The sequence below is a fragment of the Artibeus jamaicensis genome, unplaced genomic scaffold, assembly GCF_021234435.1.
Source record: "Artibeus jamaicensis isolate MK-2021 breed Jamaican fruit bat unplaced genomic scaffold, CSHL_Jam_final contig_1015, whole genome shotgun sequence".
NCBI lineage: Eukaryota > Metazoa > Chordata > Mammalia > Chiroptera > Phyllostomidae > Artibeus > Artibeus jamaicensis.
This window is the reverse complement of record NW_026521194.1, coordinates 154,307-179,883: the sequence shown is the minus strand read 5'-3', so window position 1 is coordinate 179,883 and position 25,577 is coordinate 154,307. Positions and strand designations below refer to the sequence as shown.

General features: G+C 41.0%; 1 protein-coding gene across 6 annotated transcripts in view; it reads left to right on the top strand.

Annotated features, from left to right (window-relative positions):
* LOC119041976 (nuclear body protein SP140-like protein) overlaps window positions 1-25,577 on the top strand; it is a 62,214-nt gene that overhangs the window by 12,597 nt on the left and 24,040 nt on the right. For 2 of the 6 annotated variants that reach the window (XM_053663114.1, XM_053663076.1), the window contains exons 2-9: window positions 9,741-9,900; window positions 11,035-11,203; window positions 12,039-12,119; window positions 13,412-13,474; window positions 15,177-15,311; window positions 16,159-16,305; window positions 16,977-17,060; window positions 21,602-21,655. In XM_053663114.1, coding sequence (XP_053519089.1) covers window positions 9,741-9,900; window positions 11,035-11,203; window positions 12,039-12,119; window positions 13,412-13,474; window positions 15,177-15,311; window positions 16,159-16,305; window positions 16,977-17,060; window positions 21,602-21,655 — 893 coding nt within the window. The remainder of the gene's footprint in view (window positions 1-9,740; window positions 9,901-11,034; window positions 11,204-12,038; window positions 12,120-13,411; window positions 13,475-15,176; window positions 15,312-16,158; window positions 16,306-16,976; window positions 17,061-21,601; window positions 21,656-25,577) is intronic. The other 4 variants (XM_053663228.1, XM_053663143.1, XM_053663181.1 and 1 more) reach the window with 4 other exon arrangements.

Genomic DNA, 25,577 nt, shown 5'->3' with positions numbered 1-25,577 from the left:
CATTTTAATAATAAAGGAAACAAATATTTTTCTCCAATCTTTAATCTTTCACCAGAAACTTCTTTTTACAGAATTTGACATAATAGTGTAACATATTATTCCCTGATGCATGTCAGATACTGGGAAGAGAGAATAATTTTCTTCTGGTTTGAAAAAGGAAGCTTATGAGTCTTCATGACTTCTAAGAATACAAAATGTCTATTAAAACATCCTAAGAACCCTAAAACATCAATTTCAAAGAACCTATGCACCACAATGTTCATTGTAGCACAATTTACAATAGCCAAGAGTTGGAGGCAACCTAGGTGCCCGTCAGTTAATGAATGGATCAAAAAAATTGTGGTACATTTACACAATGGAATTCTATGCAGCAGAGAGAAAGAAGGAGCTCCTACCCTTTGCAACAACAAGGATGGAACTGGAAAGCATTATGCTGAGTGAAATAAGCCAGGTGTTGAAAGACAAATACCATATGATCTCACCTTTAACAGGAACCTAAACAACAAAACAAACAAGCAAGCAGAAAAAAAAAACAAAGACACTGAAATAGAGAACAAGGGGACAGTGGCCAGAGGGGAGAGGGGAAGGAATTTAAGGGGGGAAAAGGGGGGGGATTTGGAGGAACAAGTATAAAAGACACAGGGACAATAACTAAGGGGGGTGGAAATGGGAGGGAGGTGGGGAGCATGGGGCAGGGTGGGCTGGGATGGGAGAAATAGAAAACTGTACTTGAAAAATATCTAAATAAAATAAAAAACCATTAGGATCAGAAAAATAAATTGACCCAGAAAAAGCAGAATTACAGACTCAGGTTGACAACTAATTTCACAGAAAACAGCCACCATTTCTGAAATTCAGGTGCCTAAAACAATTCATTAAATACAACAATAGCACAGACAGTTATATATTGGTGCAAAGCAGAAGTCCCAGGAAAAAATTATTGATATTCTTGTGAAATATCAGTTTATGCCTTAGCATATCACTATTAAACCACATCTTACTGTTTATAAACTAGTTTTATAATTCAGGTTGGTATTCCTCTTAACTCTGTAAGTGAAAGAGGGTGCACTTTCTTTTTATCTTTTTGATATTCATTTTTTCTTAGTTCTCAATTAATACTCATTTTAAAGTTTAGATTCTATTGTTATCCCATTGTTTCTTATTCCTCTGTGGATGATTGTTTAGTTCATCTCAATTTGTACAAGTTCAAATGTTTTTTAAAATGTCCAGGTATGGAAGATTTGTGTGGAGATTTAAACCCAGACATGGCAGCCACTGAGGAGAGAACCATGCACTTTTGGCAGGGTGGGGACCTCCGCAGCCATGTGAGGAAGAATCACCATTCAGCTTTAGCAGAGAACTGCCACTCAGCTTTGGTAGAGGAGAATCATGCAGCTTTGGTTCTCCCTTTGCCACATGGGTTAGGAAGCTGGAAAGCAAAATTTAGCAGTGATTCAGAGCTCTCTCTTAGCAGTTCCGAAGAATGCAGGATGGACACTGGAGGAAGGAAAAGGGTGAAAGAACTCTTGCTGGTGGGCCATGAGATTGTGCCATGGGGTTTTGGAATAAGAACTGGAGATCCGGATGACATAGCTGATCGTGCTGGGAACGAAGGGAGGCCTACCAGCCGAGGTCATATTACTGGGAAGAACTGGGAACTGCCTGAGCCACGGACTTCTATTTCTTTTCCTGAGATACAGTACCTCAAACTGGGCAAAGGGGGGAAGGAAGGACAGTGTGTGTTTGTGGGTGTTTTAAGGGACTTTGGGATTTTGATGAAGACATTAAGTCATTACTCTGAAGTCTGTATAACTTGAATAAATAATTCCTTTTCACCAAAAAAAAGTCCAGGTATATTTAAAGGCAAATTAAGTTGAGACTTCTTGTCAAGATCTATGTGTAGACAGACATGGCTTACCTCTTCACAAAACCACATTAAAATTACAATGAAAATATAGGAAAACCATAACTCGGAAAGGTCAGAAATCAAGTTGAATGGAAGTCTGACAACTACGGAATTAAAGAAACCCCATTCATCCAGACTGGTAGGACAGATACAGACACGGAACAGTTTGGTACCTCACCCATGTATGGTGGGTAAAAATTCAGGAGGGATACATCAGGAGTGAAGAGTTCTAGCCCCACACCAGGCCTCCCAGTCCAGGGTTCCAGTGCCAGGAAGATAAGTCCCCTGCTTTCCAGTTGCCCAAACCAGCAGGATTAAGTTAGTTAAAGAAACGTCTGGAGCCCAGAGCAGTTCCTCTTAAAGAACCCACACATGGATTCACCTACTCAGACTCACCCTCCCTGCGCTCCAGGACTGGAATAGCAGCCTGAAAGGCACCAGTGGTATACAAGTAGAGACTGAAATGTCTGGCATCAAGGTGAACAGAGACCATTGTCCTCTTTCTAAACCCTCTGCACACAGAACCAGCAAGCTGATGCCATATCTGAGGCTCCATCAACCTGGCTAACATTGTTTGACCCACCTTGGAGATCCACAGAGACCATACCCCACCCAATTTATGGGCTCACCCAAGCTGATTATCATATGAATGACTTGTCTTGGCTCATGATTTGCAACTTCCTAAATACTCTCAAACAAGCAGAGGAGATGGATAAAGGGAGGGGGAAAGGTGAAGGGGTTTTCCAGAACAACTATAAAGGACATGTGAACAAAACCAAGGGGGGGCTGGAATCAGGGGAGGGAGGTGGGAATGGCTGGGGTTGAGGGGAGAGATGGGAGGAAAAGGCAGAGAAATGTACTTGAACAACAATAAAATTAAAACAATAGAAAATCATTAAAAATAAAAAACATAAAAAGACAGCCTCCCAAAACAAAACAAAACAAAACAAAATGAAACAAAACAAGCTATAGTTGGCCTCAGTGAGCCCCAGGCTCAGTATTAACAGCAGCCAGCTTGGATTCACAATTTGGTTTCACCTGGGAATTTCCAAGCCCAGCGCTAGCAGCAGCCAGCTTAGATTGCTTTGTAGCTCAAAAGATGGTCCCAGACAAACTTACACCCTGACGTGGGCCCAGGTGGGCCCTGACCTTGGCCTGTACCACCCAGGAAACCCTAGGGCCAGCACACCCAGTGGACAGCTACAGACCACTTGGAGCACCACCTCTCTGTCTCTGCACAGCTGATCCTCCATGGAAGGTGGAGGGTGTTGCTAAGTGGTCACAGCCAATCCTTGCAGCTGACTGGCCTGGGTAAATCTTTCCTGTTGACTTGCCTACAGCAACCAAGGCTCAACTACAAGTGGGGGGTGTACTCAGCCCACACAAAGGTTGCACCTCAAGTACCCAGCTTGGATTATAGGGAAGGCTATGCTACTGGGCCCTAGAGGAAACCTATTACATTAGGCCACACTACCAAGAAGGGCAGTCATAGCAGCTCTACCTAATACATAGAAACACACACAAGGAGGCAGCCATAACGAGGAGACAAAGAACATGTCCCAAATGAAAGCAAATCAAAACAACAGAAAAAGAGCTAAGTGAAATGAAGATAAGGCATTTATCAGATGCAGAGTTCAAAACATTGGTTACAAGGATGCTCAAGGAATGTAGTGAGGACCTCAACAACAGAAAAAAGATCCAGGCAGAAACAAAGGATACACTAACTGAAATAAAGAACAATTTACAGGGAAATAGCAATTGTGTGGGTTTGAGCTTAGATTAAAAAAAGCTGAGAATCACCCTCCTGCACTGTTGGTAGAATGCAGACTGGTTCAGCCACTGTGGAAAACAATATGGAAATTCCTCAGAAAACTAAAAATGGAAATGCCTTTTGAGCCAGCAATTCCACTGCTGGGACTATACCTAAGAACCCTGAAACACCAATCCAAAAGAACCTCTGCACCCCAGTGTCCACAGCAGTACAATTTACAACAGCCAAGTGCTGGAAGCAACCTAAGTGCCCATCAGTAAATGAGTGGATCAAAAACTATGGTCCTTTTAAACAACGGAATTCTACTCAGCAGAGAGAAAGAATAAGCTTCTACCTTTTGCGAACGGCATGGATAGAATTGGAGAGCATTACATTAAGTGAAATAAGTTAGGTGGTAAGGGACTAATATCATATGATATCACCTTTAACTGGAACATAATCAAGAAAAGAAAAAAGCAAGCAAAATATAATTAGAGACAATAAAAGTAAGAACAATCTGACAGTAACCAGAGGACAGGTTCGAGGAGATAATGGGGGCAAAGTTTTTCAGGAATTACTATACAGGTCATAAGGTCAAAAAGAAGTGGGAGAATGGAAACAAGGGAGAGAGGGGGATTTGGCTGGGGTGGAGGGAATGGTGGAGGGGGGAATGCAAACAACTATAATTGAACGACAGTAAAAAAAATAAAAATAAATAAATAAAGTTGAGAAGCAAATCAATGATTTGGAACATAAGGGAGCAAAAAATGATTAAAAAAATAAGAAGAAAAAAGAATCCAAAAAATGACAATAGTGTTATCAACCTCTGGGACAATACAAGAGGTCCAAAGTTCACATCACAGAGTTGCCAGAAGGAGAAGAGAAAGAGCAAGAAATTAGAAATCTATTTGAAAAAATAAAGAAAACTTCTTCAATTTGGTTTAAGAAATAGATATGCAAGTCCAGGAAGCACAGAGAGTCCCAGACAGGATGGATGCAAAGAGACCCCCTTTCCCCAAGTAACATCATAATTAAAATGTCAAAGGTTAAAGATAAAAAAATGAGTCTTGCCCTGGCTGGTGTAGCTCAGTGGATTGGGCACAGGCCTGTGAACCAGACAATTGCGGTTCGATTCCCAGTCAGGGCACATACTGGGGTTGTGGGCCGGTTCCCTGCAGGCCAGTTCCCAGCAGGGGATGCATGAAAGGCAACCATACATTGATGTTTCTCTCCCTCTCTCCTTCCCTTCCCCTCTAAACATAAATAAATAAAATCTTTTTTTTTATTGATTATGCCATTACATTTGCTCTATTTCCCCCCTCCATTCTCCTCCACCCTGCATGCCCCTCCCCCACCATTTCCCCCTTTAGTCCATGAACATGTGTCTCAAATTCCTTAGATTCTGTATTTCCCCTACTAATCTTACCCTCCCCCCTATCTATTTTCTATCTACTGTCTATGCTACTTATTTTCTGTACCTTCTCCCCCCTTCTCCTCCTCCCACTCCCCTGTTGCTAACCCTCCATGAGATCTTCATTTCTATGGTTCTGCTCCTGATCTAGCTGTCCTCTTAGTTTGCTTTTGTTTTAGGTGTGGTTGTTAGTAACTGTGAGTTTGCTGTCCTTTCACTGTTCATCTTTTTTTATCTTCTTTTTCTTAGGTAAGTCCCTTTAACATTTCATATAATAAGGGCTTGGTGATGATGAACTCCTTGAATTTGGTCTTATCTGAGAAGCACTTTATCTGTCCTTCCATTCTAAATGAAAAGTTTGCTGGATAGAGCAATCTTGGTTGTAGGTCTTTGGTTTTCATGACTTGGAATACCTCTTTCCAGCCCCTTCTTGCCTGTAAGGTCTTTTTTGAGAAATCCACTGACAGTCTGATGGGAACTCCTTTGTAGGTAACTGTCCCCTTAGCTCTTGCTGCTTCTAGGATTCTCTCCTTCATTTTAATCTTGGCTAATGTAATGATGATGTGCCTTGGTGTGTTCCTTCTTGGGTCCAACTTCTTTGGGACTCTCTGAGCTTCCTGGATTTCCTGGAAGTCTATTTCCATTGCCAGATTGGGGAAATTCTCCTTTATTATTTGTTCAAATAAGTTTTCCACTGGTGGCTGTGCCTTTCCCCTTCTGGTACCCCTATAATTCGGATGTTGGAGCGTTTAAAGATGTCCTGGAGGTTCCTAAGCTTCTCCTCATTTTTCTGAATTCTTATTTCTTCATTCTTTTCTGCTTGATCATTTTTTTCTTCCTTCTGGTCCATTCCCTTGGTTTGAGTCCCAATTTTCTTTCCATTACTATTGGTTTCCTTTGTATTACCATTCATTTCAATTAGTTTAGCTTCCATATGTTTCTCTAATTTGTGACTAAAATCAACCAGTTCTGTAAGGATCCTGATAACCAGTGTTTTGAACTGTGCATCTGAAAGACTGGCTATTTCTTCATCACTTAGATCTATGGGTTCTGGGGCTCTGAGTTGTCCTAGAGCCGTTTTTGGTCTATTCGTGCCGTTTAGTAAGAGGAGCGAAGCCTTAGTTGTTTACCAGGACGGGGCGACCCAGGTTGCTGGTTTGTGACGCTGTGTGTGGGGGTGTGGTCAGAGAGGGAGCAATGGCGGTCCTCTCCGCTAGCCCAGCCCGTCCAGTCACACCACTCGCCCTGGGCTTGTTTATCCGATCGGAATTGTACGAGCCTGCTGCCCCGCACAGGCTTCCCTTCTCACTGGTTTCTCCTCACGCAGATGCGCGCCACCGACTGAGACAGCCCCCCCCCCCCCGCCCCCGCGCCTCTTCCCTGTGCGTTCTGGTAGCCAGCTTGCGATCAGCGCCGCGCACCACCTGTTTGGGGATTTTTTCTTGCCAACCTGCTCCGCTGCTGGTTTCGCTTCTCTTACCGGTTTAGCTGAGTATTTAGTTGTCTTTGGACTCCGTATTGTCGATTTTCCGTGTGGCTTGGTTGTGATTGTTGTGAAAAATAGTTGTTCTTAGATTTGGTTGTGCACAGAGGCAAGGTGGTTCCTCCACCTACGTCTCCATCTTGGCGGAAGTCCATAAATAAATAAAATCTTTTTAAAAAAAGAGTCTTAACAGCAGCAAGAGAAAAGAAGTTAGTTACCTCCCGGGGAATTTCCATAAAACTGTCAACTGATTTCTCGAAAGAAACTTCTCAGGCTAGAAGGGATTGGCAAGTAATATATAAAGTTGTGAAATGCAGGGACCTACTGCCAAAGACTGCTTTCCCAGCAAAGTAATCATTTAGAATCAAAGTGCAGACAAAGAGCTTCCCAGAAAAGAAAACACTCTAGGAGTTCATCATTATCAAACTGTTATTATATGCAATGTTAAAGAGACTTATGTTAAAAAAGATCAGAACTATGAACAATAAAAAGGCATTAATGATTCTGGACTTCTGGCCAAGATAAAGGCGTAGGTGGAAATGCTGTGCCTCCTCACACAACCAAATTTAAAGAAAACAAAATTTCAGTATCAAAAATGCAACCAAAACACAGATAATTGAACTGTATGGAAGTTTGACAACAACGAACCATTCAGCCAGACCAGTAAGAGGGGCGGAGTTGGTGGCTGGGGGAGAGGGGTGGTACAGGCAAAAGCAGCTGAACCAACCCAGGTGCGCAGGCAGTGGTTGGCAGATCCCAGGTGTGGGGTGGCAACAGGTGGACCCAGTGAGGGTGCAAGGTGACTGGCTGACCATGGTCACACATTTACACTCAAATAAACCAGGCGAAGGAGCAAGCAGTGGGGCAGACTGCGCAAACTAGGGCCCCAGTGATGAGAGTTAAAGCCTAAAAGCACTGATTGGAAAAACTTTCAGGATCAAGAGCCCGGGAGAGGCTCCCAGGCTCACAGTTTGTTGGAGAGACCCACAGGATCCTGGAGGGTGCACAAGCCCACACACCTGGGAACCAGCACCAACAGTGCCCAGTTTGCTTGTGGGAACAGCAGAGGGGACCAAAACTCGAGAGAGAGCAGAACAGATGCCATTGCCCCTCTCTGAACCTGCCCCCACAAACAGCATCACAACCCAGTGATTGGGTTGCCCCACCCTGGTGAAAACCTAAGGCTCCACCCCTCATATGTAACAGGTGCGAACAGACCAAAACATTATGGCTCAGGTAGAACAGCTCAAAGCCCCAGAGCTCCTAAGTGACAAAGAGACAGCCAGCCTATCAGATACACAGTTCAAAACACTGGTGATCAGGATGCTCACAGAACTGGTTGATTTTACTTATAAATTAGAGGAACAAATGAAGGCTAAACTAATTGAAATGAAGGGAAATGCACAGGAAACCAATAGTGATGGAAAGGAAACTGGGACTCAAATCAAGGGAGTGGACCAGAAGGGAGAAAAAAAAATGACCAAACAGAAATGAATGAAAAAACAAGAATTCAAAACAATGAGGAGAGGCTTGGGAACCTCCAGGATATTTTTAAACATTACAACGTCTGAATCATAGGAGTACCAGAAAGGGAAGAGGAACAGCAACAAGTAGAAAACTTATTTGAACAAATAATAAAGGAGAACTTCCCCAATCTGGCAATGGAAATAGACTTTCAGGAAATCCAGGAAGCTCAGAGAGTCCCAAAGAAGTTGGACCCAAGAAAGAACATACCAAGGCATATCATCATTACATTAGCCAAGATGAAAATGAAGGAGAGAATCCTAGAAGCAGCAAGAGATAAGGGGACTGTCACCTACAAAGGAGTTCCCATCAGACGGTTAGCTGAGCTGATTTCTCCAAAGAAACCTTGCAGACAAGAAGGGGCTGGAAAGAAGTATTCCAAGTCATGAAATCTAAAGACCTACAACCAAGATTGCTCTATCCAGCAAAGTTTTCATTTAGAATGGAAGGGCAAATAAAGTTCTTCTCAGATAAGGTCAAATTCAAGGAGTTCATCATCACCAAGCCCTTATTATATGAAATGTTAAAGGGTCTTATCTAAGAAAAAGAGGGTAAAAAATATGAACAGTGGAAGGACAGCAAACTCACAGTTATTTAACAGCCACACCTAAAACAATAGCAAACTAAGAGAATAGCTAGATCAGGAGTGGAGCCATAGAAATGGAGATCACATGGAGGGTTAGCAACAGGGGAGTGGGAGGAGGAGAAGGGGGGAGAAGGTACAGAAAATAAGTAGCATAGATGGTAGGTAGAAAATAGACACAGGGGAGGGCAAGAATAGTATGGGAAATATAGAATCTAAAGAACTTGTGACACATGGACATAAACTAATGGGGGGGAATGGGAGAGGGGATGTGCAGGGTGGAGGGGAATGAAGGGAGGAAATAGAACAACTGTAATGGCATAATCATTAAAATATATAAAAATGGCAATAAATGTATATCTATCAACAATGGAATCTTAAACCAAATTAAACAAACAAGAACAGAGATAGAACCTTTGGATCTGGAGAATGTTTTGATGGTTGCCAGAAGGGAGGGGGGCACGGGGAAATGGGTGAATTGATGAAGGGATTTAGAAGTACAAATAGGTAGTTACAAAATAGATATGGGCATGTAAAGTACAGTATAAGAAATGGTGTAGCTAAAGAATTTTTACACATGACCCATTGAAATGAATAATGGTGGGGGGATTGCCTGAAGGATTAGGGGGTGCTGGGCGGAGGGAAGCAAAGGGGGGAAAATGTGGCAAAGGTAATAGCATAATCAATAAAATATAATTTAAAAGACAAAAATAACACTAACTTTACAATACCTTTGATTACGACGAACTGGAATTTTCCAATAGTATGTACATCTTTCTAAACCACCATGCTTCACTTTATTGTAGCTTTGTCTATTGTTTCAATTCTATTTGTTCTAATCTGTTACTCATGGCCACTTATTTTGTATAGGTTAGTTCTTCTCAGCCTGTCCTTCGTGTGTAAAATATTAAGCCTATAAAATTAGTTACATCCAGAAGAGTTCCCATAAAACCATCAGCTGATTTCTCAAAAGAAACTTTTGAGGCTAGAAGGGATTAGCAAGAAATATTCAAAGTTGTGAAAAGTGGGGACCTACAGCCAAAGATTGATCTACCATTTCATCATGATATCCTTTCTTTCTAGAATGTCTGCACAATACGAGGAGAAATATAACAGTCTTAAAAAGACTGCAGGCGAACTCTTCAAAAAGTATAAGGTGGAAATTTCAAATGCAATAAATAAAGCATTTCCTCTATTTGAAATTCTCCGGGACCGTGGATTCATCACCAATGAAAAATATAAAGTAAGTGAGGTTTACTTTGTCACAATCTGGCACACAGTACTAAACTATGTTTTTTTCTGAAGTATTTGGAGTCAAACGTCAGAGAACAACTAGACAACTGAGGAGTCTCCTGTGAGTGGGAACCTTCTCATGTACTGCTGTAAGTGTTCCTACAAGGTCAGAAGGGAGAAGAGAAACAGGCATTCTTAGAAACAGTGCTGCTCCTGACTGAGGGAACAGTGCCCCATGGTGCCCCCAGAGTTTGGTGAATAGCCCTGGAGACTACTCACCATAGGTTGGACCCACAGATGAATAATGCCTTGTAGAATTTACATATACAATATAGCACAAAATAGGAAAAAACCCCAGTAATTTTAATGAATGGATGAATAAGCTTAATGATTTCATTTAATAAAATAATAATTGTCACAACATTTCATTTCAATGACTATCAATTTAAATATTTAGATCTGAGAACATTAAAGTTTCCAGAGAATAAGTGTCCTGTTATGACAAATTTGAAAGTAAATGCTTGCTGTTGTTTTTTCACAGTGTTCAGTTGTGGAGAAACTCAACATTGTGGGAAGACCACAATGTTCACCTCCTTTCCTATTTTTTCTTTTCTTTTGGTATTTCTGGAGTATTGGAATTCTGTTAATTTTAGCAAAAAACTTAAGTGGAAATGCAGAGTACAAGTTTTCTCTTTCCCTATGAATATGCTTACTTTATGGCAAAGTTCACAGGAAGGGAAAAAGCATCACTTGGCTTCCCTGAGCCCTTCTAGGCTGAGTCTGTCCTGGGGAAGGGACAAGCGTTTTCCAGTCAATGGAACAGCAGCTCATCACCTACTCTGTCGATTCCTAAAACATTTGGCCAGGCTCTGCAAGTGTTACACATCACTTAACCTGAACCTATTTTTGTCCTACAAAATTGTTCCTCCTTCCATCTACTGTAAACGAGGATAAGGAGATCAAATTCACAGATATTTTCAAGGAAGACAGATTTAGTTGTTCCACTTAGTAGTCATATGAACATACAAATTCTAAACTTTTACATCAGAAGATACTATCTCTGGAAACTGTCATACATTAACAATAAAAGCACTTTCTTGGGGCTCTTCTGTACTTATATTTTTCCCATTCATTATTTTTTAAGGAGTCTCGAGAAAGTCTTATAAAACGGATTTCTGTACAAGAAGCTGTATATGATATTCTTAGCGAACTGGAGAAGACATTTGACCTGACCCTTCTGGGTGCTTTGTTCAGCAAGGCCATCATGGAGAACTATCCTGATTTAAAAGACAGTTACAGAATCTTCAAAAAAGGTAATTAGGTTTATGACTGACTTTTTGATGTCCAGGGCCAATTTTTCCCCACAAGTATATACTGAGTTCCTACCATGTGCCAAACACCATGCTGGGCAGTGGGGCTACAGCAGTTCAGAAAACAGACATGTCATGAGTCTCCCATAGCTTATGATGTAATGGCTACAGTATAACACCCACCAGGAGGTCTGCTTAACTAGGCATTTAGACTCACAGGAGATGTGGAGACACAATGGCATCAGATTTATTTAGAATAACAAATGACAATAAGTATAAACATCCCTAAAGTGTGGCATCAGTTGCTGCTCTTCTGTGGGACCCCTAATAGAGGTCCACACAGCAGTCCATCCAGTCATGTACTACCTGCCTCAAGTGACAGCTTAGCTATGAGTGTGGGATCCACCATGTTCTAGCCACACCATGCCCATGGGAGTCAGTGTCTCATGTAACAACTCTATAATCATAACTTACCACAATCCCACAAGAAAGGAGCCAACTTACAAGAGTCACCACATTGGAAGAAAACAAAAAATGGCTTAGAGTTTATATTTTGTCCCTCCCAGGCCACATGCAACCTCCCTCCAAACTGTCACTGCTCATTTTTCACCCTAAACCCAGTGTTGTCTAGTAACACAGAGGGAGGCCACTTTCATAGGTTTCCAGAGTAATGAGAAAAAAAATTAACCCAAACTCAAATTTGCTTTTGAAGAAGGGGGAAAGGTTTTATTAACACATTCTCTACAACACATGTAGAAATTCTTAAACTTGTAATTTGAGGTAATGTCACTATTCTGATGGCAATCTCTAATTGTCTTCTTCTCTTGCCTTCTTTTAGAAATGCCAGACATAAAAGATTTCCTGGAGACTGATGCAGAAAACAAGGGGCAATCTGATGCCCAACCAAGCCTTGACCAAGGTGATTGCAACCAGATAAAAACAAATTCTCATTTGCTAAGAGGAAGGGAGAAAGGGAGGTGGGCTCTGAGGCCAGAGCAAGGTTTGGGAATCTGGGGAGAACTGTGGAGGAGAATGTAGTGGGGAGGATTTGTGTGAGCATGGGCCCAGAGGCCAATCCTGGAGGAGTAGCTGTGATGGGAGACCATGAGCCCCATAACCAAGACAAAGGAACAGGAACCCAGAGTGTCAGGAAACCAGATTTAATAATAATGCTGACCTGGAAGTAATTGTGATTTAGAAAAACTCTGTGAGAGAAGATCAGTGTGAAGATATGAAGGACTAGGAACTGTGGACACACAGTCAACATCACATAGGTGATCCTTGATGATGAGAGAAAATAGGACTGATTTAAATATAGGGGATGCTGTTCAAGAGCAGGAATGTTCAAGGAAAGAGGCAGTCATATGAGGAGAGAAGAGGGGAAGTAGTAAGATGTGGAGGAGAGGATGGTTATAATCTGAGAGAGAGAGAAGGAAGAGAAAGACAGGAGAAGAAAGTGAAAGACACAATAAAACAACCATATTATTAGGAGCTTACTTATTGAACATTTACTCATGCAGTTGTGGGCTTGGTGCTCACAGCTGCCCTTGGGGAGTAGTCTCACTATCTGCCCATGTGCAAAAAAGGAGACTGAAATCTAGAGAGACTTGTGTAGGCAGTTGGCTTGGGGTCAAATAGGCAAGATAAACCTAGATATTCTGAACCCAGAGTCTTTGTTCCCAACCCTGTGCACACCAGATAGTTTCATAGAAAAGACAGAAGCCTGAGACAAAAATAGGGAACATGAGAGAGAGAAACACAGAAAAAGAAGAATACCAGGAGCTGGAGGAAGTGCAGGAAATCAGACAATGAATCTCATGAAAAGTCCAACAATACAGAAAAACAGACATGCAGAGTCATGATGTGGTATGAAGGGAAGTGGGGAAGAGAGAACAAAATTTTGTAGAAAGTAAGGTTACCAGTCAAAGGCAGCTCTAAAAAAATAGTTCATGGTGACTTTGGGTAACACAAAAAGCCATCTGCAGTTACTGAGTGGCTTCTGAACAGTCTCAGTAAGATGGTCTGGCTGAGGCCAGCAGTGTAGTGGATGGCCATAGTCACATGGGAACCTGAGGTCCAGATGAGATCTGTATTAATACCTGGGGGAGGGGATTATCAAGTCTTACCTTGTAAAGGTTTACATGGGACTAGGGCAGAACAGCACAGCTCGTACTTCAGTTTCTAAAATAAATTTCTTATTTCTTCCCCCAGGATCTGGTAAAAACTCATGTCTAAACCTGCTTTGGAGCAGCCCATTTTCCATGAATAACACTGGTGTGTTTCTAGTAACTGCTGTTCTTATCTTATTCTAGCATGTGCTGTGGGGGGCGGAGGATGAGGGCTGATTGTCTGGAATAGTCATTCTTTGCATCTGCAGTTTCCCCAAATATTTACATAACAGAGTCTTCATTTTCCAGGTTGCTGGGAGGGCTGGCCCTTCCCTACCTCCTGCATGTGCTGCCAGCTTCTGCCATCCTTGGCCTGGACCTATTGCCCGTGCACTTGCTTTCAGTCTTCTGCCTCTGTATTGCTTGACACTGGGTCAGCCTTGCTTTGAAGTCATACCCAGCAGTGGCCAGTACTGCACTGAGAAGAGTGGGGTAGAAATAATGAGTGTTCCCCCTCGGCCAGGGTCTCTCATGTGTTGGATCTTTCACACAGGACCACAGACACCATGTGAATCTTGGGCAAACCTTTTCCCTTCAGTTCCAGGGCTGGAGGCCTGGCACTGCTCTCAAACACCCTGGAAGGCATATTATGTAGCCTCCACAGGGATGTGTTATTTGAGAAAGAATGTTTTAAATTAGTAATACCTTTTGATTTAAATAAAACCTTTCAGAATGATTTTTGAGAGCACCTTTATACTTTTCACGAGTCATGCTTACTCAAAAAATTAATATTTAAGAGTGTAAAACATCCAACATGCATCAATCCATACTCTTACTACTTCATCAACAAGTGAGCTGGTGCGAACAGGAGGGGTAAGAGGAAAGAACAGTGATAAGTAATGGGCATAAAAGGGTTTCACTGTGTGTATGTGTGTATAGGGGGTGTGGTGGGGAGGAAGCAATGACCCAAATATTGAAAACAAACCACCAATAAATGTGTCCAAGAGTCTGACCCATCTAGGATGGTTAACCGTGACATGCACAGAGGCAGAAAAGGCTGTGTCTCATGTCCTTTTTCCAAGAGGTGGCTCCTAGGAACTATGGATATTGCATGAGAATGCACCAGAGCCCAAGTTCTATGTTAAAATTGTGAAAATTAATTTTGTAAATCACATTTTTAATAAATTACTTTACTTAGAAAAATAGCTCTGAATAAAAAAGGTCAAGCTGCAATGAAAGTATTGGAGTTGGTGGGAACAGAGTGGGATGGGTCAGTGGGATCAATAATGAATAGAGGAGGCTCTCTGTGGGGAAGAGTGTATGCAGTAAACCTGGGTTTGAGTAAACCTGGGAGGTTTACTCAGAGATTCATTCCTTGCTTGTTTCCTGCTCTGCTCTGCCCTGTAACTCTGGCCACAGACCCCTGCAGACTTGCTTGCCAGCTCCATTGCACTGTATCCAGCTGGGTTCCTAACCTGGTAGACAGTAGCAAGACATTAGAGGGTTGGAGTAAGGGAGAAGCTGGTAAATATTGCTCTCACTTTCTTGGGCCTCAACTCTGACGGTGGCTGCATCTTCCCCATGATACCACTTCCCACCATGTAGGCCAGCCATAGTTCAGCTTCTCTCTACCTGGTGACCTTGGGACATGACCTCACCCTTAGCTCGTCACATACCTTCCCCTTGACCATTTTGCCCGCTACCACATTCTCCATTTGGGCTTCTCAGCTCTTCCATCAGCTGTATAACTAATCATCTGGACTAAATTTTCTCTCTAAAGCTTAGAGAGCTTTGAATTTTATTTTTCTTTTGGACCCTGAGTGATGCAGGGGTCAAATAAAATATCTATCAATCAAAATGTGGTCTAGATCCTGCCACATCTGATAATAGACTCACACAGCAAGCCTCTGCAGAAATGGGTGCTGATACAACCACTGGCAGCAATGCTGCACTAGAAAGTCAACAAGCAAGTGAACAATGTGCCCAACAGTCTGAGCCAGCAGGTAAGACTGAGTGTCTGGGTTGGATGAGTGTGGAGGGGAATGGGCAGGTGGAGGGACTCAATGTGATGAACACAGTCACAGAAGTATAACCTTGGTAATGATGGGAATGCTTAGATGGAGAGAACATAAAGACAAAATTGATATAGAAGAGGCATTCACAGGTCACAAAAATAATTAAGAAATACAATAGGGGAAAGTAGGAAACATTACAGAGAATGGATAAACTGAAGGTTCACATAGGGCACAGCAGGGTCAGATTCAGGGTGAGGCAGGCACCCAAAGACCTGTGAAGAGGATCTCACTGTCAGCACCTCCTGTGCTGTAGACAGCTACTTTGCTTCACCCTGGACCCTGCTGGGCCCTGGTGCATAATGTTATCATAAGTGTAGGGAAATAAGTAGTAATAGAAGAAGATATAGAGGGAAACAAATATCGATAAATAGTAAAAATGGGAAGACACCAAGAGCACTATGTTGAGAATGAGTAAGGACAATGAATGAAGAACTGGTGGAGAGAGGACCAAGCATTGTCGATTGGAAGAGACAGTCGCCACAAAGAAGGCAGAAGGGGTTTATCCTAATTCCACTGAGAAGGTAAGGTGTCCACAGTAAAGAAAATAGCCGGAGAACCTTCTCAGATAAAAATAGGCCTCTCCTCCGAAAAGTAAAAATTAATTTAAAAAAAGTTAAAAGAGGCACAAAGGAAGGACAGTAGACCAGCAGGAAAGGAGAGGGTGGGAGAGCTCTCCCTGCAGTGGAATCACGGAGAGAAGAGCTTAATTGTAGTGAGGAGGCTCACTCTCTCTGAAGAGACAAGTGAAATTCTGCATTTTTGCAATTTGGTCCAGGAGCAGAGCTACTGATCCCTGGAATCCCAGTGAATTCCGGCCCTACAGATCCAGCAAACATAAAGAAGGAAAAGCCATTTTTTAACTCAGGAGTTGATTGGGAAGCCCAAGGAAGGACTGGCTGTAACCAGGCATCTGCCATAATAGGCAAGGCTGACTGAAAGTGTGTGATGTAAATCAGAGTACTGGGAAAGGGTCTGGGGACATGTCAGAGCATCCAGGGAGGCTGTCCTGGTGACCTGGGTTAGAGGAAGGTAGGGAGGGAACCAGTGCCTTATGCAGTGAGTTCAGCAGAGAAGTGTCCACAGTAATTGGAAAAATATCAAAACAGAAATGGTTGACTTAAGCATTGACATCTCACTGTTTCTATGCAATAGAAGAAAGTGAGGGATGTAGGAGTTGAGGAAAATGAAAGAACCAGGATGCTCGTTACAGGAGAGAAAGCGGAACACATGAAGACAAGGAGAGTTATAAAGACATGCCATCAACAGGCATAATTAGTGGAAATTGTTTGAGCCAACAGGAAGATGAAGAATTAAAATGAGAAAGAAAGAAGAGGTAGAATGTGGGTGGAAGTGGGAGACAGGGTGACTGTGTGGTAAGAATTGCTGCAGGATGGGCACCACTGCCCTCTGTGCCTGAATCTCAGTACCTTCTGTGTAGGACCTGGAACAACCTGCCAGGCCCACATCTTAGGGCACAGACCAGGGGGACCTGCGGGACTTAACTAGCTCCTCAGTCTTCCTAGTGCTCTTGTCATGGGTTTTCCTGTCCATGGGCTCCTTGGGCTACTAAGGTTTTTTTTTTTCTTTGTACAGAGATCAGCAATGAGGACTCCGTGGAAAGGAGAAACAGAGAAGAGGCCCCAGAAGTTTCCACCTCAGGAGTGAAAAGGAAACCTGGTAAGGAGGTGGAAGCTCAAGGCTTGGGCTGCAGGAAGCTGAATTAACAGATATTGTTTCATGAGGCATCTGTTTGGAGTTGATTCTACACTAAGGATCCAGTTTATTCTGGAATCCCATTTTCTGCATTTTACTTGACTACTATGGGATGTGCAAGACAAGAAATAGTTTTATTTATATATTTGAAGATGAGGCTATATATTGATGGGTCCTATTAATATATGCATGTGTAAGTTGATCATATAGTAGAAATAGGCTAGCAAAGTAATGTGCTTGTTTTAAAATTAACTGATACAACTATAAAGTATTGGGTTTATACAATTATTTCTAAAGAGAAGAGAAAAACAAATATTTCTCTACTGGAAGGTCACATTGTTATCTGATCACAAACTTTGAATAGTGTCAAGAGTCAACTCCTCCAGATATCTAGTGTTAGCTGAAATGCGTAAGGTATTTTGAAACCCAGAGTATTTTTTCTACAGGGTTCTTCAGCAAGTCATGAACATGTGGTGACTTTTCAAAGGACCTTTGCAAAGAGTGTCTTACTTTTTTCTTTACAGCAACTCTGAAAGGTAAGCAGGATGGACAGTGTTACTCTTGTTTCTAGATGAACAAACACAATCACATAATATTAGAAGTTTTGGCCACAGCGATCAGACAAGAAAAAGAAATAAAAGGCATCCAAATTGGAAAGGAGTAAGTAAAACTGTCATAGTTTGCAGATGACAAGATAGTGTGCAGAGAAAACCTCATAAACTCCATGAAAAAACTACTCAATCTAAGAAGTGAATTTTGCAAAACAGTGCGATGGAAAGTCAATATTCAGAAATTGAAGGCATACTTGCACACCAACAATGAAAGATCAGGAACATAAACCAGGAAAAAATACCCATTTTCTACAGCAATAAGAAAAATAGAGCACCTAGAAATATACCTAACAATGAGGTAAGAGACCCATAATCAGAAAACTACACAACACTGAAGAGAGAAATTAAGGAAGACTAAATAAATGGAAGCAAAAACAATGTTCATAAATTGGAAGAATTAACATCATCAAAATGCCCAAAGCAATTTATAGATCAATGCAACCTGTGTTAAAGTACCAATGACATACTTCACAGATATAGAACAAACATTCAAAAATTCATATGGATTCATAAATGACATCGAGTAGCTTCAGCCATTTTGAGAAAGAAGAACAAAGTAGGAGAGATCACAACACCTAATATCAAAGTATATTACAAGGCCACTGCTATCAGTACAGTCTGGTACTTGCATAAAAGCAGACACATAGATCAATGGAACAGAATAGAGAACCCAGAAATAAACTCATGTCTCTGTGGTCTTACTGGACTGCAGGGGACCAGTTTGTTTTAGTCTGGCAAATGTGACTCAGCTCTGTATGGAAAACCTACAGAAGCAACGTGGTGGGCAAGAGCCAGATTGTCAAACTGAGTTTTCCTGTGGGAATCAGGCCTAAAAGTGCATACAGATTGTTATGGCTTGCTCTTGCTAAAACTCCCTCACCCTGGTTTAAAACAACAAATATATATAGTTTATCTTCCAGGTTATATCCAAAGCCTCTATGAATTTTCCCAAGGACAGAGCTAATCAGCTCACCGCCATCCCCCTCTGCGTGTTATTTTCATCTCCTTGATTATACATAAAATATAGACAATAATATTCTATGTAATAGGTAATAAATCTTTCTCTGATGTAAGACCTGAGGGAACAATATAAAAGCCTGTCTAGGCAAGGGTCTAGGGGCTCCCCTCTTGAGGGAGTGGCTGAGGCATCCATAGGCACTCTCCCCTTGAGAGAGTAGTTGTGCCATTTCCTTTTCCCCCACAGGATTGTTGTCATCTGTGCATTCATTCTCGTCATCATCCACAACAGGCAGACTCTGCTGGCCAGGGTCTGCTACATCTGGTGCCCAGGAACAGGGATGCAAAGGCTATCAGCCACATTGGACCACAAGATTCCTCCCCTGTGTGCAGGAGCATAAAATAAAATAAAAATAGCCTCTCTAACAAATGGTGTTGGGAGATATGGACAGGTACATGCAAAAATATGAAGCTCGATCACCAACTTACACCATACTTAAAAATAAACTCAAGATGGATAAGACTTAAATATAAGTCATGACACCATAAAAGTCATAGAAGAGAACATAGGTGGGGCAATTTAAGATATTTCATGAAGCAATATTTTCACCAATATGCCCCCCCTAGCAAGGGACATAAAGTAAAGAATAAACAAATGGGACCTCAACAAATTAAAAAGCTTCTGCACGGCTAAAGAAAACACCAACAAAATGAAAAATGAACCAACTGGATGGGAAGATTTATTTGCCAATGATACATTGAACAAGGGTTTAATCTCCAAGATATATACAGAACTCATACAATTTAAGGAGGACAAGCAATCCAATTCAGATTGTATAAATCTTTCACCTTTTACCAATTAAGAAATAGACAAGAGACCTGAATACACACCTCTCCAAGGGGGACATACAGGTGGCCCATAGACATAAGAAAAAATGCTCATAACTAGCCATCCTAAAGATGCAAATGAAAACCGTGATGTGTTATCATCTCACACCTGTCACAATGGCTCTCATTAATAAGTCAACAAACAATAACTACTTGGGAGGATGTGGAGAAAAGGGAACCTTAGTGCACTGTTGGCAGGAATGCAGACTGGTGCAGCCACTGTGGAAAACAGTATGGAATTTCTTCAAAAAATTAAAAATGGAACTGCCTTTTGACCTAGCAATTCCACTACTGGAAATACACCCTAAGAATCCTGAAACACCAATTCAAAAGAACTCATGCACTCCTATGTTCACAGCTGTGCTATGTACAATAGCCAAGATTTGGAAACATCCTAAGTGCCCCTCAGTAAATGAGTGGATCAAGAAAGTTGGTACATTTACACAAGGGAATATTACACAACAGAAAGAAAGAAGGAATGCCCACTCTTTGCAACAGCATGGATAGAATTGGGGAGCATTATGCTAAGTGAAATAAGCCAGTCAGTGAAATACAAATAGCATATGATCTCACCTTTAAGTGGAACCTAATTAACAAAAGAAACAAGCAAGCAAAATATAATCAGAGACATTAAATTAAGAACAATCTGACAATAACCAGAAGAGAGATATGAGGGGACAATGAGGGAAGGGGGAAGGGTTTTCAGGGGCAATAGTAAAGAACACATAGACAAAACCAAAAGGAGGGGTGGATTTAGGGGAGGGTGGGGATGTCTGGGGTTGGTGGAAGTTGTGGGGGGAAAATGTAAACAACTGTACTTGAACAACAATAAAATTTTTTAAAAAGGACAAACAGACAATAACCAGAGAAGAAGGGAAGTGGGATAATAAGCAAAAGAAGGGAAAGGGTCCAGTTAAGGAACATGTATAAGGAACCCAGTAACAAAGATAAGGAGCGGGGAGGACTGAATGTGGGAGATGGTGAGTAGGTAGGTCAGGGGAGAGTAATGGGAGAAAAATTGGGCCTATTGTAAAAATTGGGACTATTTATTGTAATTGAACAACAATAAAAACTTTAAAATTTTTTTCTCATTTTGATGCTCTGCTTAGGTGTTTACTATTATCTTGTCTTCTAAATCAATGATTTGATCCTCTGCTTCATCTAATTTGCTATTTATTCCTTATAATATATTCTTCATTTCAGGTATTGTATTCTACATTTCTGGTTGGTTATTATTTATGGTTTCTATGTCCTTTTTAATGCTTACTCTCTCTTTATTGAAGTTTGGAGATCATCCATTCTTCACCTAAGGTCCTTGAGCATCCTATAACCATTGTTTTAAACTCTGCATCTGGTATTTTGGTTACTTCCATTTCATTTGATTATTTTCCTGGGGATTTTCTTTACTTCATTAACTTGGGGCATAGTTCTTTATCTTCCCATTTTGTCTCTGTGTATTAGATAGATCTGCTATGACTCCCAAACTGGGAATTATGGCTTCATAATGGAGATGTCTTGTGCTCAGTGGCACAATCTTCCAGATCACCTGAAGCTAGACTTCAGTTGGTTGTTCTCATTAATTTCTCTATAATTATCTGTAAATTCAGAGCTAGCTAGGAGCAGTTTAGTGTAGCTTCCACCTACTAGGCATCCATCTTGAAAGCTACCACCCCCAGCACACATTTTTTATGGATGCCTGTCCTCCAGTGTGTCTCAGGTTTAGATGGGAAATTTTATATGAACTTTTGCACAGATTCCCTCATAAAAATACTACCATCTAAACAGGATATGATGCCTGTTCTTACTGCTGAGTGTAATGGGATTTAAGAGAATTTTTTAAAGCGATATTGAAAAATGAAGGAAGACCCAGGGCCAATTGTGAAGTCATACTTCTCAGTGTAGTGGGTTTTCAGTTCCTTTTAAAGAAAGAGAAAAACAATAAATCACACACCCTTTAAAACTCAACCCTCCTGCAATATTAATCATGCTAATATGTGCAACTTTCATCTCTTCTTTTCTGTTTTCTCACTACCACCTGTTACTTTGTAGGTACTGTGAATCCTGAAAACAACTCTACTCCAGGAATTAAAAAGAAGAAAAAAAGTAAGAATAAAATTTTACTTGCTTCGGATATGGGAAATAAGTTTTATAATCCTATTTTATCATCATTATTATTATTCACAATACTGTGGTTGGTAGAATGATGGCTCCTCAAGATGTCCATGTTGTATCCCTGGAACCTGTAATGTGTTATCTCACATGGCAAGTGGGCTTTGCAGATATAATTAAACCATGGACCTTAAGATGGGGGAGATTATCCTGGATCACCTGGATGGCCCAAATACACTCCCATAGGCCTTAAAAAGTGGGGAGCCTTTCTTGGCTGTGGAGAGAAGAAGAAGTGACTACAGAGGAATGGTCAGAGAAGTGCAATATTACTGGTTCTGCAGATGGAGAAGGGATGATGGACTGTGAGTGGCCATAAGAAGCAGGGAAAATCAAGGAATCAAATCGTCCCCCAAGCCTCCAGAAAGGAATTAAAGTCTGCAAAAGAACTTGATTTTAGCCCTGTAAGGCAGTGCCAGAATTCTTATTGACATTATAGTAAAATAATAAATTTATGTTCTTTTAGACGAGATTGGGCGCGTTCAGGGTGGTATGGCCGTAGACTAAATTTATGTTCTTTTAAACCACTATTTGTAGTAAATTGTTATGGCAGCAATGTGGAAATAAACAGACTCATCCTTAACAGTGGGTTATGGCTATAAAACATTTTCTTTTTTTTCCTCTTCTGTTTTCAGTTTTCTGTTTATTTCTACCATCCCAGCCCACCCTGCCCCATGCTCCCCACCTCCCTTCCATTTCCACCCCCTTTAGTTATTGTCCCTGTGTCCTTTATACTTGTTCCTCTAATTCCCTCCCCTTTCCCCCCATAAATTCCCTCCCCTCTGGTCACTGACCCCTGGCCTCTATTTCAGTGTCTTTGTTTTTATTTTGCTTGCTTGTTAGCTTTGTTGTTTAGCTTTCTGTTAAAGGTGAGATCATATGGTGTTTGTCTTTCAACACCTGGCTTACTTCACTCAGCATAATGCTTTCCAGTTCCATCCTTGTTGTTGCAAAGGGTAGTAGCTCCTTCTTTCTCTCTGCTGCATAGAATTCCACTGTGTAAATGTATCATAATTTTTTGATCCATTCATTTACTGCTGGGCACCTAGGCTGCTTCCAACTCTTGGCTATTGTAAATTGTGCTGCTATGAACATTGTGGTGCATAGGTTCTTTGATATTGATGTTTTAGGATTCTTAGGTTACAATCCTAGCAGTGGAATTGCTGGGGCAAAAGGCAGGTCGATTTTTATTTTTCTGAGAAAATTCCATACTGTTTTCCATAATGGTTGTACCAGTCTGCAATCCCACCTACAGTGCACTAGGGTCCCCTTTTCCCCACAACCTCTCCAAAATTTGTTGTTTGTTGCTTTGTTTATGATAGCCATTCTGACGGATGTAAAGTTGTATCTCATTGTGGTTTTAATTTGCATCTCTCTGATGGCTAGTGATATTGAGCATCTTTTCATATGTCTCTGGATCTTCTGTATGTCCTCCTTGGAGAAGTGTTTGTTCAAGTCCTTTTCCCATTTTTTAAATTGGGTTAGTTGTCTTCTTAGAGTGGGGTCATATAAGTTCATTGTATATTTTGGAGATTAAACCATTGTCTGAGGTATCATTGGCAAATATATTTTCCCATACAGTTGGTTGTCTTTTTAATTTAATATTGTTTTCTTTAGCCACGCAGAAGCTTTTTATTTTGATGAGATCCCATTTATTTATTCTTTCCTTTATATTCCTTGCTCTAGGGGACATATCAGTAAAAATGTTTTTGCGTGAAATATCTGAGATTTTCCTGCCAATGTTCTCCTCTAGGACTTTAATGTTTTCCTGGCTTATATTTAAGTCTTTTATCCACCTTGAATTTATTTTGGTGTATGGTGTAAGTCCGTACTCAAGTTTAATTTTTTTTGCACATAGCTGTCCAGTTCCCCCAACACTATCTGTTGGAGAGGCTATCTTTACTCCATTTTATGTTACTGCCCCCTTTGTTGAATACTAGTTGACTGTGGAGAGTTGGGTCTATTTCTGGGCTCTCTGTTCTGTTCCATTGGTCTATGTGCCTGTTTTTATGCCACTACCAGGCTGTTTTGATTACAGTGGCCTTGTAATACAGTTTGATATCAGGTATTGTGATTTCTCCTACTTTGTTCTTCTTTCTCAAAATTGCAGCTGCTATTTGGGCTTGTTTATGGTTCCATATAAATTTTTGAAGTGTTTGTTCTATGTCTGTGAAATATGACATTGGTACTTTAATAGGTATTGCATTGGATCTGTAAATTGCTTTGAGTAGTATAGACATTTTGATGATGCTAATTCTTCCAATCCATGAACACAGTATATGTTTCCATTTGTTTGTGTCTTCCTTGATTTCTTTCTTCAGTGTTGTGTAGTTTTCTGCATACAGGTCTTTTACCTCCTTGGTTAGGTTTATTCCTAGGTATTTGACACCTTTCTTTTTGCTATACTGAATGTGATTTTTAAAGATTTTCCGCTTGTACTGTTTCATTGTTGGTATACAAAAATGCCTTTGATTTCTGGATATTGACTTTGTGTCCTGCTGTTTTGCCAAGTTCATTTATTAGGTTGAGCAGTTTTTGGGTAGAGTCTATAGGATTTTCCATGTACACTATCATGTCATCTGCAAACAGTGACAGTTTTGTTTCCTCCTTTCTGATTTCAATGCCTTTTATTTCCTTTTCTTTTCTGATTGCTGTGGCTAAAACTTCCAATACTATGTTGAATAGAGGTGGTGAAAGTGGACAACCTTGTCTTGTTTCTCATCTTAGAGGAAAATATTTTAGTTTTGTCTTTCTCCCTTTCTTTCTTTCTTTCTTTCTTTCTTTCTTTCTTTCTTTCTTTCTTTCTTTCTTTCTTTCTTTTCAGTTTCATTCATTCATTAATTCATTCATTATTTATTTTTCTTTTGCTGCTCTCCTTGGGTGTTCTTTCTGTCTTGTCTTCCAAATCACTGATTCAACATTCTGCTTCATCTAACCTACTGTTTATTCCTTTCAGTGTATTATTTATTTCAGATATAGCATTCTTTATTTCTGACTGTCCTTTTCTATAGTTTCCATGTCTTTTTTATGTTACTGAGCATTCTATAATTACTGCTTTAAACTTTACGTGTGATAACTTGCTTGCCTTCATTTCATTTTGCTCTTATGGAGAATTCTTTTGTTCTTTCCATTGGAGCTTGTTTATTTTATTCTTTTTCTGGCTGACTTTTTGTGTTTGTTTCTATGTATTTGAGAAATTTTACAGACTCTGGTGTAGACCTATGTCACACTGTCACATGCTGACTGTGACTGGCCCTAGGCAAAATGTTTGAAATTATCAGTAATTTACACATCATGGCTTTTTCTGCTTGACCTGGGTGTGTGCCAAAACACCCAGGGTGACCTCAAAGCCAGCTTTTACCATCATGGGACCTGTGGGAGGGTCTACTAAAGTCTCAGATTTCCCAACCATCTGTCTCTTCTTGCAGGCTTTCTGTTAAGCTTAATCACTGAAAGTGCCTTGATCTGTACTCCTTAGCAGCCCAGCTTAAGCCTCACAGGGTGGGGCAAGAGGGATTCCTGCAGGTGTGGCTATCACTTCCCTCAGGCTGATGTCATGTGGAAGGGAGTGCACTGCCTGAGAAAGGTGACTTCTGCATTGTGGGGAATGATGCAGCACAGGGTTGCTGGAGGCTGACCCTTCAGGTCTTTCCCCAGAGCCACCAAACCCAGACTCTCCTCATGAGGCTTTAGTTTACTTTGTCCTCCCTCTGTCAGGGCCCAGAGTAAGTGGCTGCAAACAAATTTTTTTTGCATTGGCCCACTAAGAGGCTCTCTATGTTTCTAGCCATTTCTCCCTGGCACACAGAAACCATGCTACTTTTCATGTACGCAGATGTTATTTGGGGCCTTTTCCAGG